This window comes from Hydra viridissima, unplaced genomic scaffold (assembly GCF_058129835.1).
Source record: "Hydra viridissima isolate aposymbiotic clone 2 unplaced genomic scaffold, HvirCarnegie_v1 scaffold_15, whole genome shotgun sequence".
In the NCBI taxonomy this organism is placed as follows: domain Eukaryota; kingdom Metazoa; phylum Cnidaria; class Hydrozoa; order Anthoathecata; family Hydridae; genus Hydra; species Hydra viridissima.
The window spans coordinates 1,062,018-1,079,247 of NW_028324314.1; the positions used below are offsets into that span (position 1 = coordinate 1,062,018).

Below are 17,230 nucleotides of genomic sequence, written 5' to 3' on the forward strand. Positions count from 1 at the left end.
AGTAACTAAAAAAAAAATCAATATAAAAGAACAAACCCTGTTTATATGTTTGAATTGTTATCATTTTATAAAGAAAATATAAATTAAATTTCAATAAATCATACCCAAAAATATATATAAATATAAATAATATCATTATAATATTCTGAATCAATTTTTCTAAATAATTTGACTAATTTTAGTATTGTCTGGCATGCCACTGAAAGTTAAATCCCCATCGTTGTTCTCTTCCAGCATGATTGTGATCCTCCAGATCAATGTTTTGTGGTGCATTTCTTGTGCAGAATCTTTTCAGTAATCTATTAAATGCATCAAACGGACTGACATACAGCAACCAGTAGAATATACAATCTGCCACAAATACAGGTAAAAAATGCAGCAAAACCTTTATACAAAATGACGACATGACTACATATATGAAGTACTTGGTTGCATAGTAATGTGCTGACCTAAAATAAAAGTAAGTCTTCTTAAACAGCTTAATTTAAAAGTTTCCACAGTTTTTTGTTACTTATTGTGCATCTTATGATAAAAATAAACTTTATTTTGACTAATTCATCCATCAAAGTTAGTCTTTTTTTTGGTGATTTTTTCTAATGACATCAACAGTAGTTCAAAACAACTTTAATTCTTTCATGGCTTTTTTTTTTCATGACTTTTTTAAAATAGATTTATGGAAAAACTACAAGCAACACTTCTTTTTAATACACTTGTTTCTACTTACAAAAAAAAAAGCTATTCAGATTAAATAAAAAAAATTCAAAATACAATTTTTTTGTAATATTATTTTGCAAAAACTGACATCTCTATGTGTTCAGTATACAACAATCTGATGAACCACCTGATATTAGAAGCATTCATATTTCTGCATAAAAAGTTAACTTACAGATGCATAAAAAAGTGCTTTGTTTTGAGTAATTGGCTATTTTGTTAAAAGAACCAAGTTCAAATTACTATTAGTTATAGAGTTTAGTTTGAGAATTCTTTAATTCTGCAAATACTTTGCTTCAGCCAATCATAAAACAAACACATATATAATACATATACATAAACACCATAACGTGTGTGAATATATATGTGTATATATATTGAAAATACAGCGAAGGGTGACAACTTTGTTGGTACTTAAAGTTTCATATTAGTGTACGAACAATCACCAGCCATAAATTTAAAATAGAAACCAGCCAAAACACATAATGAAAAAGTGTTACAAAAGAAAACATTAAAGAAAAAGCCATTAAAAATGAATTGCTCTTGTTAATGGCTTCACATTAGTCTTTACTGTCAAATGATACAAGAATGTATTTATTCATATACCTAAACTTACTCACCAATTTTTGTTATTTGTTTAAAAAACTTGTGCCCCAAATAGGAATTTCAGTTTTTTCATTTAAGCATAGGGCACATCTTCTTGCAGTTGATTGGTAAGATTAGCATTTCCTGATGATACTCTATTTAATTAATAGTTTTCTGTTTGTTTTTTTTTATGCACCAAATTTCTTAGATTTCTTTTCAGTGTTGTTTTTGTACCTTACAATGTTCAATGATTTAATATTATTTGCGTCAGAAGAAATAACAGCTTTTTATAGTGTTGATATCAAAGTGATAAAGGAAGAAAAGAGCTCTGGATTCTGTTTATATTGATGACAAAAGACTTATGGTTAAAGCTTTACACAAAGATTAAAGTCTTACACAGGCCAGCAAAAAAAAAGACAAGCAAATTCATAAAGCATTTATTCCAGTAAAAGAGTTTGCCAGATTTTGTTACAAAACATTCAATAAATCTTTTTTATGCACTTAAACAAAGTCATGATTATCTTGTTAGTTATTGAGAAACATGGTCACAACAGCAAGGCTGCAGCAGTACAAAAAAGATTATTTTATCAGTGTGTGTTGTTAATGATTGCGCTGAACGTGCAGTAAAATTAACATTTGAATTTTATATGTCCCTTAGGGGCTGTTTATATGGATAGGACTGGTTCACTTTGGTGAGATAAATATTGATATGCTTATATGGATTTTTAGCCTACTGAAATGAGATAAAATATTTGTTTACAATAAGCCAACAAACTGTAAAACATGAATTTATGTATTAACAACCTGTATATTGATCATAAAGTTGTAAAAAATAAGAACTTGTTTATATATTGGCAAGGAAACCATTTTACAGCCTTTAATTTTATTAATTGAATGTAAACAAATATTCTTGGTTTAGTGGGCTAAATAAAATATCTTGGTTTAGTGAGCTAAAAACCTCATATTGGAAATTGCATCTGAGCAATCTTGGAAAAAAAACTTCCAATTACATAAAACCTCCTTTTCTAAACTTGTCTCACTTATTCAACTCTACATTTCTCCAAATTCTTATACAGCAAATATACGAGCAGTAACTGCAGACAAAAAAGTGACTATTACGTTACATTATTTGAAAGACAGCGGTAAATTGAAAATGATAGCAAATACTTTTGAAATTGCAGTTTGTACTACTTTAGCAGTAATTTTCCTAAAGTTTGCAATGCTCTAGTAAAACTCTCTAGTAAACTTTCCACTTGAAATAAACTTTTTTTTTTTCAAAAAAAATCTTGAGAAACACTTGGTCTTCACTAGATAGCTCTTTGAATGCCAATAGTAAATTGGGAATGTCTGATCCTAAACTAATCAAATTCTCATCAACATTCTTAATAGCCATAGCCTTTTTGACATAAGAATACTGTGCTTTTTTATCAGTATCAAAATCCAAATTTTTGAGCAACTCAAGTTGATATTGCATTATGCACCAGTGCAGAATCTTGTTGAAAGGTCTGTGGTTGTTTGTAAATAATGTCATGTTGTGAGGCTTAAGCTTTTCCAAAACATTAGTTTGATTTTTGCCAAAGATTTGATTCCTTTTCACAAAAACAAAGCTTAGCAATCCCATTAAAAGCAGGTCCAAAGACAAAGAATGAATCAGAGGAGAAGAATGAATCAGAGAAGAATGAATCAGAGAAGAGTGAATCAGAGAAGAATGAATCAGAGAAGAAGAATGAATCAGAGAAGAAGAATGAATCAGAGAAGAATGAATCAGAAAAGAAGAATGAATCAGAGAATAATGAATCAGAGAAGAACGAATCAGAGAAGAATAATCAATCAGAGAAGCCAGATGGTGACCTCTTTCAACTCACAGAACAAGATCTGCTGCATCTCATGATGACAGAGTATGCATTCTATTATTCTGTTTTTAAAACAAATCCTCTAAGGTGAAGATTTTCTTGTCAGTAAACAGAATTCATCTGTAGGGATTGCCTATGTACCAGCACCATAACACTTTCAGGTTTGGCTTTTGTTGTTGCTTTATGCAACTATCTTGGTGTGTCCTTTGTATGCTTGGAGCATTAAATGTTTTAATATGCTTCAAGATATTGGTGTACCACAACATGATTCTCTGTTTCCAATTAATTAGGGCCTTTACCACCCTGATGGCTTGTGGTACTTTTAAAATATGTGGATGGCTGGATTTTGGACAGTCAACTTTTTCACTAGTATTCTCCAACAACTTCACAGTTTTTAAACTAAAACAACACAACTTTCAAATGAGTCCTCTTCTATGACTGCAAACAACTGATGCTAAAAACTATTTATGTAGAAATGAAATGTCAAATAACTACCAAGACAAAATGAATATGTTCAATGGTTCACTCACAGTGAATAATTTTAGTCGTGTACCAAAACACTTGAGACTATTAGGAATATGAAGTGTTTTAAAAGAAATTGTTAACACATTTTTTAACAGATTGTAATGCCTTTTCTTTTTATTCCAAGAATTAAGACAACAATGTCAACAGTTGAAGATTTGAATTAAATATTCACCTAAGATATAAAACTATTGAAGACATAAAAAAATATTTAAAACAAAAAATCTGTGAAGATTAAAAATTTTGTGTTTTTTTTCCTAATTTTTAATAAAAGACAGAATGAATAAAAGTTTTACTTTTAAGTAGGACTGTTTACTATCACTGATTGATTTTTAACTTTATAAACTTATTATGACTCATATGGTAACAACTGGTTACTGTAGCAACCAATATATCAACAAGTGGTATAGCAATACCAATACCAAACGTGTTTCTAACAAAATGAAAAAACTAAGAAATGCCTATTTTACAAATGTTCTATTTTAACACTAAACATTATAGTAAATAAAATTAAAACAAAATTACCAAAAATGCTTACAGAAACATTTATTCATTATTAATAACTTCTAACCTTCGATGGATCAATAAAAGTCTCATGTTTGATAACTCTGTTATTGTCATAAGAATAGCATGTAAAATTACAACACGAGAAGTCCAATAGTTTATATCTAAGTAGTGTGAAGCAAATCGACCCACCAAGTAATACGGGAAGAAAAACATTAGTGGCAAGAACTCAAGCCAATTGCCCAAAGTTGGAGAATTTTGCTATACTTAATAAAAAAATTTAATAAAGAAAGCATTTAATAAATCAGACTTAAGATGAGTAAATCCTTTTTATTTTAATGTAATTTTAAAGAGCTGTTTAAAATACAAAGAAATAAAAAAAAAAGAAAAGGGGAATATGCAGTGAAGCCTTTAACATTTTTAAATATTACAACTTACCATCTGAGTACAACTAATATCAGTTGATTTAAACCTAACTGAACAAAAAAACATTGGCAAGAAGGCATCTCTGTAATTGAACAAGTATAGATAGATAAGAGTGGAACGCGGAAACTCACGTAAACCAAACATTATGAAAATTGACATTCCATTACTCCGTTCCTGAATAATAATATAGTGTGTAATATATATAGTGATTTTTTAACATAGGAGGAAAAACTAAAAAAACTAAAAGAAAAAAGTTTTTAAACCATTTTTTATCATTGCAATTAAAAATTAAAAACAATTCTTTTACACTTTTCTAAAGAAAAAATTAAAATTTGTTCTTAAATTTAATACCTTTTTATGAGAGTACTTTTTATTTTTACTTATCATATACATACCTGGCTGCACAATACTGTATATGCCGGTGAATAATACCATAAATATGGTGTATAATATGTAAGTACGGTGTATAATAACGTATATAAAGTGAATAATACATACTGGTATATTTGGTTTTTCACTTTTTTTTTAAAAAAAAACATTTTTTAATATTTAACATAAAAAAGATGAAACAAACTTTTTTTTTCAGTTTTCTTGTCATGCAACTTTTACCCTTTTAATTTTAAAAATATATTTTTCTTGGGTTCAGTTGTTGCTGCTGCTGCTGTGAGTAAAATACATCTTATTAATTAAAAAAATATATGCATATTGTTAAACCTTGAACTCCCATAACCCTGTTTGTTGATTCTGCATTTCTTTCTTTAACTCTTCAATAGCTGCCAAAGTTGTTCTTCTATGAACTGGAATTGTCATTTCAAAATCTTTTAAATCATTATCTGTAAGCTTCATCAACAAACTGCCATCAATACCTTAAGAAAAATATACTATATTCATCAGCCTGCTTCAGAATCCAGCAGTAATCTTGTTTACTAAAATTTCAATTGCACCAAGACAGCCATCAATACCGCCATCTACAAATTGAAAATCTACAATAATTTATGAAATAATAAGTTTGAAAATTTGATAACAGCATCTTAAGCTCCATATTTAATCTATTTAAAGGTTTAAATTCAAAGAAATTACATCAACTGCATTAAAATGCATTAAAACATATCTTAAAAATGCTTTTTACTTTGTATTTTTAAAAAAGATTAATAATTCTTCAAAAGAAAAAAAATCAAAAATATTCTTTAGTTTTAGTAATAATATTCAAATATATGATTATTAAAATACATTTGCCAAATGAAGAATTAAAGCATATTAAGCATTACTATTGATAATTGACCAGCATGTTTTTATATTTAGGAGTCAGTAAAAGGGGGTTCAAATACCTCAATTTTCTTTTTAAAAATGACTCCATTTTTAGGGACAATATGACAAATCAGATGGAGATACTGTTTTGATGAACTTGCTATTAGCTATTTCTGGATCTAACATACACTGAAAGATCAGTACAAATATTAAAAAAAAAAAGTATCATATGGACTAGAGTAAGTAATGGGGTTTACATTAAGTGACATTGCTATAGGTAGTCAGCACAAACAGTTTTATTTATCTCAAAATGATTTCTCACTTGTTTCACCCCCTTCTGAAATGGTCAATTACATACATAGCTCTAGTCAACTAAAAGCTTCACTGACAAGGAAAAAATCATAAGTAATTGTTGTGCAATATATTCTTGGAGTTGAGTTTGTAATTTCAGTAAAAGCAGCTTAAATTGATTTAGTTATTCAGTTTTTGTTTTATTTGCAATGCCAGTTGCAGAAAAGATTTATTATTTGTTATGAAAAGTTAATATATTATACATTATATAATTATTTTATCATATTTTTATAATTTATAATTGATTTGAATAATTATAAATCTGTCTACAATTTACCAACCTGCTTCAATAAGTTTTTTATCAAAAGAGCCTTTAGCCCAAGGACCCAACTCACCAAACCAATACCCAACATCTTCTGGTGACCATTCATGTATAGATTTTGACATAAGATCATTTCTTGACATTCCTTTGAACGACCGAAATCCAACAGCAATTATCTTTAAACATAGACAATTTTGATAAAGAATTATAAATATATAAGCAAACTTATGCCAACAGAATTGCCATAGTTAAACATCAGGATAAAGCTAAGTAGTGTCATAGTGTATACCAATAAAGTGCACTGGCAGCCATTTTACCCCAAGCAGAATATGATGAAAACTTTGTTACTATCATCATTCACAAAATTTAAACATATCATTATACCATACATAAATCATGATCATCAGCTTTGGTCAGAAAAACAAATTAAAGCATCAATGAAACAAAAAGGAAAAAAAGAAATTATTATATAATAATGAGAATAATCGAAATGATTCAAGAAATTATTGTTATACAAAATGGTATACCAAGGTTTACTTCACTACTTGAAGATTTTATGAGCGAGATCCTTTTTTGGGAAAATAATTTTATCACTGTGACTTTTTTTTTTATTAGTTAAGGTGCAGTGTTTTTGTTTCTTCAGATTTACATGAACATTTTGAAATTTGGTACTTAGTATTATTATTGGTGACAAGGTATCCTAGCGACACAAAAAACATCTAAACAAAACTAACAGCTCAAATATTCCTAAAAAAATTTGAAAAAAAAACATAAAAAAAAGTATATGTGGGAAACTCAAAATATTTTGTAATTTTGTATATTTATTCTAAATTATTTTAAGCTGCATTTAGAATAGTTAAAAAATTATTATTATTATTAAAAAAATAAAAAATAGAAATTATTAAGTTAAAAATAGTAATTAATCGATTTAATTGAGCTCTAAAGAACTAAAAAAATGTAATTTTATGTTTAATTTATGTAATTTTATGCTATTTATGTAATTTTATGTTTATGTTGGTTTAAAGAATGCCAGCTCATAAACAGAAAGATAAAGATATCAAATCAGAAAAGTCAAGAAAAAGTCTGTGGAAAAGAAATATGTGAAAGTGTTGAAGTCAACACTTTCAAAATTTTGTTCGAAAACATCACATCCTTCTTCAGAATATTTAAAAACAAGCTCTCTGCTGTCAAAAATGTTTACAAAGTTTTCGATCAAGTATGATTAATATAGGAACATTAGTTTGATTAATAAAGGAACGTTGGAAAATTTAGCCTTCTTAAATGTCTTATTCTTAGAACATAAAAGACCATTTCATGCTTATCTTGGAATTGGTATTGAAGTGAACTTAATTTGTAAAATAGTTTAACTTTATGCCAAAAAAAGGTGTATGCCCTTTTCATCAACAATAACCCAAGCCTAGAAAACTAAAAATACATCTCCAACACTAAATAATTTGACATAAAGAATAGCAGTTAGTAGAACACAAAAGTCGAGCTTTATAATAAATTTAAAGAAGTTTCTGAGATTTGTAAAATCAGTTTAAGTTATCATTCAGTCCAACATAAAGTAGTTTAAATAACTAACATTGTTGAGAATTATTTGGAAGAACTTGGTGAATCAAAGAAGTATTTAAATGTGGAGTATGAAGAGTTGAGCTGTGTTGCCACTTAGAAAGTTAAAAAACTTTTTTAAAAAAATGTTCATGATTAGAAGGTTATGATTAATAAAAAGAAGGTTATGATTAATAGAAAGGTTATGATTAATAGAAAGGTTATGGTTAATAGAAAGAAGATTAAATCAAACTTTACTGCATTAAACCGAATTTTAGCTTACACCACTACTGTATTAAACAATTTCTAGTAGATTGATCTGATCATTTGGCCTGTTCTTTTTTATCTTTTGCATATTTTTGGACCAGAGGCTTCCTTCACAGATTCTCATTTTTGCATTCACAACACTAATAATAACATTATATAATATTATAAAATTTTCTGCTCTATCTAAAATTTTTAAGTAATATATTAAAAAGTTTGTTTGTGTCTAAGCAAAGTTTAAAATTCTCATCCAAGTAAAAAAAATTTTTTTGTTTTAAAAAAAATTGATTTTAAACTCTCAAAACTAAAATGATATCATCATAAACTAAAAAGAGAGTTTCATTGGAAATTTTATGGCGATCAAGATTCTCTTTTCGAAATTGAATTTTTTAATTTTAATTTAACCAGATGCAAGATGATTATCTTTTGATTAAGGGACTGGCAAGCCATGGGATCTCATTAACATACCTACTCTAACTGGGAAACCTGGTATGTTATATTCTTATTAAAAATATAAAGTATATTCTTTTTAAAAATATAATTTTCTCTAAATGCGAAATTTGTTTGGACGCTATCAGTTTGTAAAGAACCATGTTAAGTATATTACTGCTTCCATTAGTTTCTCAAAATTGATGCCTCCACTCATCATAGGGTTAAATTTAAAGTTGGAACAGCAAACAGATTGTATTGTGCTGCAGTTTTAATCAGTTTATAGATTTGTTTTAAAACAGCAAATATATTAGTTTATAGGCCACACTTAGTGACCTACTATTAATAACTAGAAATATGTGTATATTGACAGAGATATTTTTATTACAGCTATTCACGAAAGTTTAAATGATTGCAGAATTTTTATCAAGTATGTTTGGTTTTTGTTTAATAAAAAAAAAACTGTAAAATGATATCAGACTAATTATCGTATTTATTTAAGAAAAAGTAATTAGCTTTAAAATGAATATGAATATGTTAACATAATAATTAACAAATTTATCAAGTTTACAAACTTAGTATAAATAATCATTTTTAGAATTTTCTTCTACAATTTAAATGAGGATTGATAAGTATGAAAATTTTACAGAAATTTAAAAGAGATTTCAGAGCATCTACAAAAAGAATTCATAAAGATAAGTTACTCCTGATCTTTATTTAACTAAATTTGAATGCACAAAAAAACTTTTTTTCTAAAGACAATTTCTCCACTCCATGAAAACTAACAGAAGTGCAACTTTTGGATCAAAAGATAGCATATTAGATAAAAAGATTCAACGAAGTAATGTGCGAAAGCAATTGGCACAGAGAAGAGCTGTTAAAGAGAAGCAAAGAGCAAATGAAGAAGGAGAAGAAACAGCAACTTGAAGCCTATTAGAAACAGATATTAGCGATGAAGGTGAATGTGACATGAATTTTGAGACTCTGAAGACAAGTAAAAGATGCCATCACCATTCCTCACACACTGGGACATCTGCATTTATTCCTTATGATATATTTAAACGTCTCAGACTTGTTGCTTTAGCAACACGTTTGAATATGTCTGCAGCTCAACAAGTAACTGATAAGAATGTGTCTAAAGAACGGCTTTGTGTAGTGGTTGGAAATGCAGAAAATTTTAAGCTACTTGGCGTTCCAATATACCCATCTGGCAAAGAAAGCTCAGGCAACAAAATAGCTAATCTTGATCTGATAAATTCCTGGCATTGTACAGAGTCAATTGTCAACATGACATTTGACACAACCACCTCAAACACAGGCTACGTTTCTGCAGCATGTGTGCCAATCCAACAAAGACTTGGTAAAGTCTTGCTATGGTCTGGCTGTCGCCATCATATTGGAGAAGTTGTGCTTTCACATGTATTTGAAGATCTTAAAATTGAGACTTCTAGATCACCTGATATAGTTCTTTTTTCAAAATTCCCAAAGAACTTTAGTCTTATAGGCAAAACGTTTAAGAAATCTTCTCTAACACGCTTTGACTTGATGAAGTCTCACAGTCAAGAAGCCAAAACTTTTCTTTCCTTATGCAGCTCTGAAGTCCTGAGGGCTACTCAAGCTGAGCTTAAACTGAGACGTGATGATTACAAGGAGTTTAGTTATCTATGCACACTCTTCTTAGACACAGAGGATACAGACGATAGTGTTATCACCTTTAACAGACTGGGTGCATTACACAAGGCAAGATGGATGGCCAAACTAATCTATTCTATCAAAATATGCCTGTTGCAACGGCATATTAACAATTTTCCTTAAGGGAGTATTACAACCGCCCACCAAGTGCAAAAAATATATGATTTTGTTGTATTTGTGACACATGTCTACAGCACATGGTGGATGACGTACTCATCAGCTGCAGATGCTCCTCGGAACGATCTTCAGCTCTTTTGCAAACTTTTGTAATATGAAGCAGTAAATGCTAATATCATAAAAAGTGCCATATGTGCATTTCAGCCCCATTTGTGGTATCTAACTGCAGAAATGGTGCCTCTGGCTCTATTTAGCCATTTTATACCATGGCTGAGAAACATCTGCTGGCCAACCAGTTGCTTGAAATTCAACAAGCCGCATCTGTTCATCCCCAAGAGGACGATATGGGACAGGTTTTGCAAAGCCACAGTTCCCTTCTAAAAAAGATATCACATTATCAACTAAACTGGCAGATTTTGTTCTATTAGATTCATGGTTTACATTTTACGCACTAAAACTGCAGCCAAGCTTCTTAAATGAAGAATGGATCTGGAGCATATCAAGCTTCAATCACTAATATTCAAGCAATAAATGTAATTAATGAATGTGCAGAAAGAGGGATTAAGCTTAGCAGCGACATTTTAATAGCTGCCAAGAATGAAGCAGTGTACCAAAACAAATTGCAAGTGATCGAAAAGGATTTTCAAAGGCAACCAGATTTAAGAAAATCAAGCTAAAGTTTATATAAGCAACTAACTATGCACTGTAAACTATTACTACTGTATTTTTAACTTTACTGACAATAAGTAAGCACTAAATAACTTAATAAAAATTAATAATAAGTTTTCCAGCTGTTTTTCTTGTTATAATAGTCGCGTAATACATTATTCGCTATGTTAATCTATATACAAAACTTTGCATCAACGGAGGATCCCTTAAAAATTGATTTCGAAAATTGAAACTTCACACAAAAGCTTAAAACAATATTTGGAAAAAAATTAACTTTAGTACAGTCAAAATTTTTAATATTTACAAAAACATGGGGTATTTGATCCACCCTAGTATGTATGTATGTATGTATGTATGTATGTATGTATGTATGTATGTATGTATGTCTGTCTGTCTGTCTGTCTGTCTGTTTGTCTGTCTGTCTGTCTGTCTGTCTGTCTGTCTGTCTGTCTGTATGTATGTATGTATGTATGTATGTATGTATGTATGTATGGATGTATGGATGTATGTATGTATGTATCTATATATGTATGTATGTATGTATCTATATATGTATGTATGTATGTATGTATCTATATATGTATGTATGTATTCATGTTGGGGTCAACCAATATCTTTCGAATGTTAATTTTTATATTTTATAAATGTAAATTGTAATGACACCCAAAATGCTAAAACTCTTCCACACTACAGCACCATTCTACACAACAAGTTGTGGGTTCCTCATACTAATAAATACTCTGGTACAAAATTTCATACTTATTGTTCATGTAAATCTAAAGAAATATAGAAAACATTACATCTAACCCCTTAAAAAGTATTAAACTGCTAAAATTTATTTTCCATCTCTGAACATACTAGTACAAAAATAAACATCTGTACCAAATGTTATTATTTTTGATGATGGCATGTTGATTTTATATAAAAATAAAACATGTATAATCTGTATTTTATATTAACAGCTACTTCCATCCAAAATTTTTAAAAAAAACTGTAAAAAGTCTCACCACAAGAACTGCAACAATCACTGCAGCAAATAAATAACCATGGCGCCATATACCAACTCTTTGATTCCTCTCATTTTTTAAATGCTCAAATTTAGCAATAGTATCACGATAATGCTGACTGTTAACTAATGTAGCTTTGCGCTGTTCGACTGCATCGTGAAACAAGCTATTCACTGTATTCCTAAATTTCATTTTAAATTTAAATCAGAACTAAATTTAAACTATAACTAAATTTAAATCAGAACTAAATTTAAACTATAACTAAATTTAAATCAGAACTAAATTTAAACTATAACTAAATTTAAATCAGAACTAAATTTAAACTATAACTAAATTTAAATCAGAACTAAATTTAAACTATAACTAAATTTAAATCAGAACTAAATTTAAACTATAACTAAATTTAAATCAGAACTAAATTTAAACTATAACTAAATTTAAATCAGAACTAAATTTAAACTATAACTAAATTTAAATCAGAACTAAATTTAAACTATAACTAAATTTAAATCAGAACTAAATTTAAACTATAACTAAATTTAAATCAGAACTAAATTTAAACTACAGTGGGTTGCATAAATATAGAATCAGTTGATTTTTAATATGATTTTTTTTATGTTTTTTTAAAATTTAAAGCAAACAAAAAAGTTAATAATTTAAATTGTTTTAAATTTTTTTAACAGTGATATTATAAACAAAATAAGAAAAAAAATTTCTTCCAAAAAAAATTTTATGAGAAATATATACCACTGTTAAAAAAAAACAAACAAAAAAACAGATCAAAAATATAGAGTCAGGGTGCATTTTAGTATTTTTTGTGCGCACCACGAACTTTCACACGTGCACGAACACGTCTAGGCATAGATTCAACCAGTCAGATGCATAATTCTCTTGGAAATTCTTTCCAAAGCTTTTCTAAGGCCTGCTGTAATTGCGCAACACTGGCTATGCTCTCATTGACCAATCTCTTGTCTATCCAAGCCCAAATGGGATTGAGATCTGGAGAACGAGCTGGCCAAGGCATGACCGTAATGTTTTTCTGATCAAGCCACTCTTTAACCAAGATTGCAGTGTGAGCCGTTGCGCCATCGTGCTGAAAAATCCATTGTTGTTGTTTTCCGTAAAAAGCTCTGGCTGTTGGCAAAAGTTCACTTTCGAGGGTCTCTGTAGTTGTACTGATTAATTCTGCCGCTATAAATGTTGTATGACCCTGTTCCTTTATGGAAGAAGCATTCCCATATTCTGACTGATCCTCCTCCGCCTTGTATCCTTGGTACACAAAAACGCTCTTTGAACTTTTTACCAGCCAGCCTCTTGATGAGTAATCTTGACTTACGATTTATCACCTCAAAATTGGATTCATCGCTGAAAATGACTTTGGCCCAGTCTTCTACAGACCAGTGAAGTCTTTCTCTACACCACTTTAATCTTTTTAGGCGATCTGAGACAGCAAAAGTGGTTTTCGAGCAGCGACTTAGCAATCTAAGCCTTTCTTATTTGGGCATCTTTGTACAGTCCACCTACTAACACTAACGTTACCAGGCGTATTTGTAAACCCTTCAGCAAGTTCGCGGTAAGAAATTTTAGGGTCTTGTTTAAACTTTCGATAGAGATATCTTTGGTCTCTTGAAGTTAGCTTTAAAGGCCTACTAAGCCTTGGTAAATATTTGACATCATTATGTAAGTCGTGGTTTTTCAACGTTGTTTGTAATCATTTAAGCGAAACATTGCACATTCGAGCTATTTCTCGTTGGCTTTTTTTTTTATCTTTTAGCAGACCTACAATTTGCCATCGTACGTTGTCTGAAACAGCTTTTCTGCCCATTTTTGTCTTTTTACTTTACCAAATAATTGCCAATGCGAAAAACTCAAGATATAAAGATGATAACTTAATTTTATTTTCGCAAGAACGTTTATATAATTCGAAAGAAATCAATTACCAAATTTTAGATCGCTCGGATAACATTTCGCTGAGATATTTCAACTTAAGTCGTTAAATTTTAGTTGACTCTATATTTTTGCTACATTAGAAATACAGTTATGTTCTAATTGAATTAATAATTACGCAAGACTGGTTAACCTAATGAGTTCGAATTATATACCATTCGATAGAGAATCAATTAATTAACACATGTAATACACTTTTAATCATATAAGTTTGTTGGTTTCAAAGATAATTTTTAAAGAAACAAAAATTTCGCATAAAAAAACTAGTGACTCTATATTTATGCAACCCACTGTATAACTAAATTTAAATCAGAACTAAATTTAAACTATAACTAAATTTAAATCAGAACTAAATTTAAACTATAACTAAATTTAAATCAGAACTAAATTTAAACTATAACTAAATTAAAATCAGAACTAAATTTAAACTATAACTAAATTTAAATCAGAACTCAGGTATTTTGTAAACAGCACATACCAAACTATTAAATAAAGAAAAATTTTTATAAACAACTTTATACAGTTGAAAAAGTCATAAGCCTATCTAAGACAGATACTGCGAAGACAGACAATAGGATTTCTCTAAAAACAAATTTTTCTGATCTTTTATTACATTATAACAGTTGTAGAAAAGTAATAAAAATTATAGCTATGAAAAAAATTTTTAAAGAGTTGCTCAACTTATAGCTATAGTTAGTCATTATTTTAGTTATTATTAACTTATAGTCATAGTTATCATTAATTTGTGCTGTGGCAACTAAGAGATAGGTATATATAAAAAAAAACAAAAACACAGAATACACTAAGGACCTAGGAGAATTGATTATTTAACATATTGCCTTTATTTACAAGATACAGATGTTCATTATTACAATTGTTTCTTATAGATACATATAATGATTAACCATTAGTCATATTAAGTCTGCATAAAATCAGTTTTAGCAGCATTAAATTGCTTAGTCAATTTAGTGTCCAAATTTTTCAAGGTCATCACTGCAGCTTGGCATTTATTGTAAACTTATTTGGTGCTAAAAATTTGTTACTGTTGTTCTTGACAACTTAAATCAAACTTTTCTTTATTTCAGAAGTCAAACTTACTTTGAACCCTTGGATCAAGGCAACCTTGCATGAGTTCATGGGGTGTGGTTACCATAAAACACTTTTATTCTGTAGCAACACCATCACCAAAAAAGGCAAATGCAATAAGAACCTCAGAGAGGAACCAAACATGACATTTGAATGTTGTAGTAGCAACATTGGCAATTTCATTGTGTGGGTGATCTGATAATGCACAGAGAAGTACAAGATTATGATGTGGTGCACAACAAAAATGGTACATTATTAGAAATGATGTCCGTTTTTTAGTGCAATCTATGTACAAAACAAATCTACCTACTATATATTATCCAAAATTTCACTTGGATAATGTATGATATTTGGCTCATTCAAAATTCACTAAAAATTTGATTTAAAATAATGGGTGGTTACTAAAATTCTAGACTGACTTTAACTGACTTTTAAATGCTACAAGCTAAATTATTTTTTTATGCTTACATCCATTTTAAAGCTGATTTAATTATACATAAGTTATTTTAATTGTTTTAAGATAATTTTTTAGATAGACCACAGTGACTGGGGAAAATTTAGAACCACTCATTCACATTAAATATTTCAAAAAGCATTAGTTCAAACCCAAGGTGCTCATCTGGCTTACCGCTTCTGACAAAGTTATTTCCGAGCCATTTTTTGAGGATTGTATCAAGAGGAGATTAGTGCTGTTTATCAACACTCATCATACCAATGGCAATTATGTATTTTGGCCAGACCTGGTATCATTGCATTATGCCAAAACCGTGATCAACTGCTATGAGTCCCATGACATCAATTTTGTCAAAAAAGTTGACAATCCGCCAGCTGTGCCAGAGTGTTGTCCAATCAAAGACTTTTGGGCTATTTTGAAAGGCAAAGTGTATGAGGGTAACTGGCAAGCAAAAGACGTAAAGCAACTACAAACTAAAATAAGGCTTTGTCTGAAAAAAATTGACCTCAACCTTGTATTTTCACTTTTTGGGTCAACTTGTCTTAGAGTTGGCTGAATCCGAAGAAATGGACAGGTTTTAAAAAACTTAAATTAAAGTAAATAAAGAACTAAAAATTATTTAATAATACTTTTATTTAATCTCTAGCTTAAAAACTAGGGGAGTAATTGCCCTTGAAAGTCAGTCCAGATTTTTAGTAACCACCCGTTATAAACTGCAAAAATGTCAACACTAAACAAACATGGCAGCAAGTTGCATGATCAAAGAATTCCAACATAAATTTGTGTTACAGGTAAGCAGGAGAAAAATATTTTTGGGAAATAATTAAGAAAAAAAAAATTTTTTTGTGAAATTAGTAATAAAAGAGTTTCATACTCTTGAACATTCAAGTGCCTTGATAATTATAGATGAAATCACCCAAACAGACATTCTATTTTGTTTTAAAAAAAGCACTAAGGTAAATAAGGCTGTGAAGATGGATAGCTTAGAACTTTTATAAACCACTATTGTTTTAGACCAACATATGAAAAAGTGAATAAATCAGCAACAGAAAAAAATGACAAAATATACAATTAAAATAAAAATATACAATTAGTAATAAACTATTTTAAAAATACCTTAAGGTAACATTTACTTTAGGAAGACCTTCCCAAACTTCTCGACATTCTGGACAGTTAGACTTTCTTGATGTTACCCACCATTGAGCAAGACAAAATCTGCAACAACTGTGACCACATGTTAGTGTTGTAGGCTCCAGAAGTATTTCAAAGCAAATATTACATTTAAAATCTTCTTCTGAAAGACTCATTTGAAAATTATCTATACCTAGAAACAAAATTAGTTAAAAATTAACATTTTTAAAAAGTACTTCAAAGCAAATATTACATTTAAAATCTTCTTCTGAAAGACTCATTTGAAAATTATCTATACCTAGAAACAAAATTAGTTAAAAATTAACATTTTTAAAAAGTACTTCAAAGCAAATATTACATTTAAAATCTTCTTCTGAAAGACTCATTTGAAAATTATCTATACCTAGAAACAAAATTAGTT

The 17,230-nt window shown here is 29.2% G+C and overlaps 1 protein-coding gene across 2 annotated transcripts; it reads right to left on the bottom strand.

Annotated features, from left to right (window-relative positions):
* Nucleotides 1-154: 154 nt before the first annotated feature.
* Nucleotides 155-17,030, bottom strand: LOC149878063 (bifunctional apoptosis regulator-like). 2 transcript variants are annotated; one of them, XM_090072627.1, is made up of 7 exons: nt 16,795-17,028; nt 12,192-12,372; nt 6,482-6,638; nt 5,316-5,467; nt 4,614-4,775; nt 4,243-4,436; nt 155-449 (listed from the first exon to the last, which is right to left on the bottom strand). In XM_090072627.1, the coding sequence occupies exons 1-7, from the start codon at nt 16,983-16,985 to the stop codon at nt 179-181; spliced, it is 1,308 nt and encodes a 435-aa protein (XP_089928753.1). In that variant the 5' UTR covers nt 16,986-17,028; the 3' UTR covers nt 155-178. The 2 variants fall into 2 exon arrangements, with proteins under 2 accessions (XP_089928753.1, XP_089928754.1); XM_090072628.1 differs by lacking the exon at nt 155-449 and having other exon boundaries at nt 4,243-4,441; nt 16,795-17,030.
* Between the last annotated feature and the right edge of the window lie 200 nt (nt 17,031-17,230).

What these genes read in the sequence shown, in the direction of transcription:
- LOC149878063 (XM_090072627.1), bottom strand. Translation starts at nt 16,985, where the DNA reads ATGAGTCTTTCAGAAGAAGATTTTAAATGTAATATTTGCTTTGAAATA. An exon ending in AAAGTAAATGTTACCTTAAG is followed by an intron (nt 12,373 to 16,794) that starts GTATTTTTAAAA and finishes AATGAAATTTAG; the next exon opens with GAATACAGTGAATAGCTTGT. An exon ending in TAAAAAACTTATTGAAGCAG is followed by an intron (nt 5,468 to 6,481) that starts GTTGGTAAATTG and finishes ATTTTTCTTAAG; the next exon opens with GTATTGATGGCAGTTTGTTG.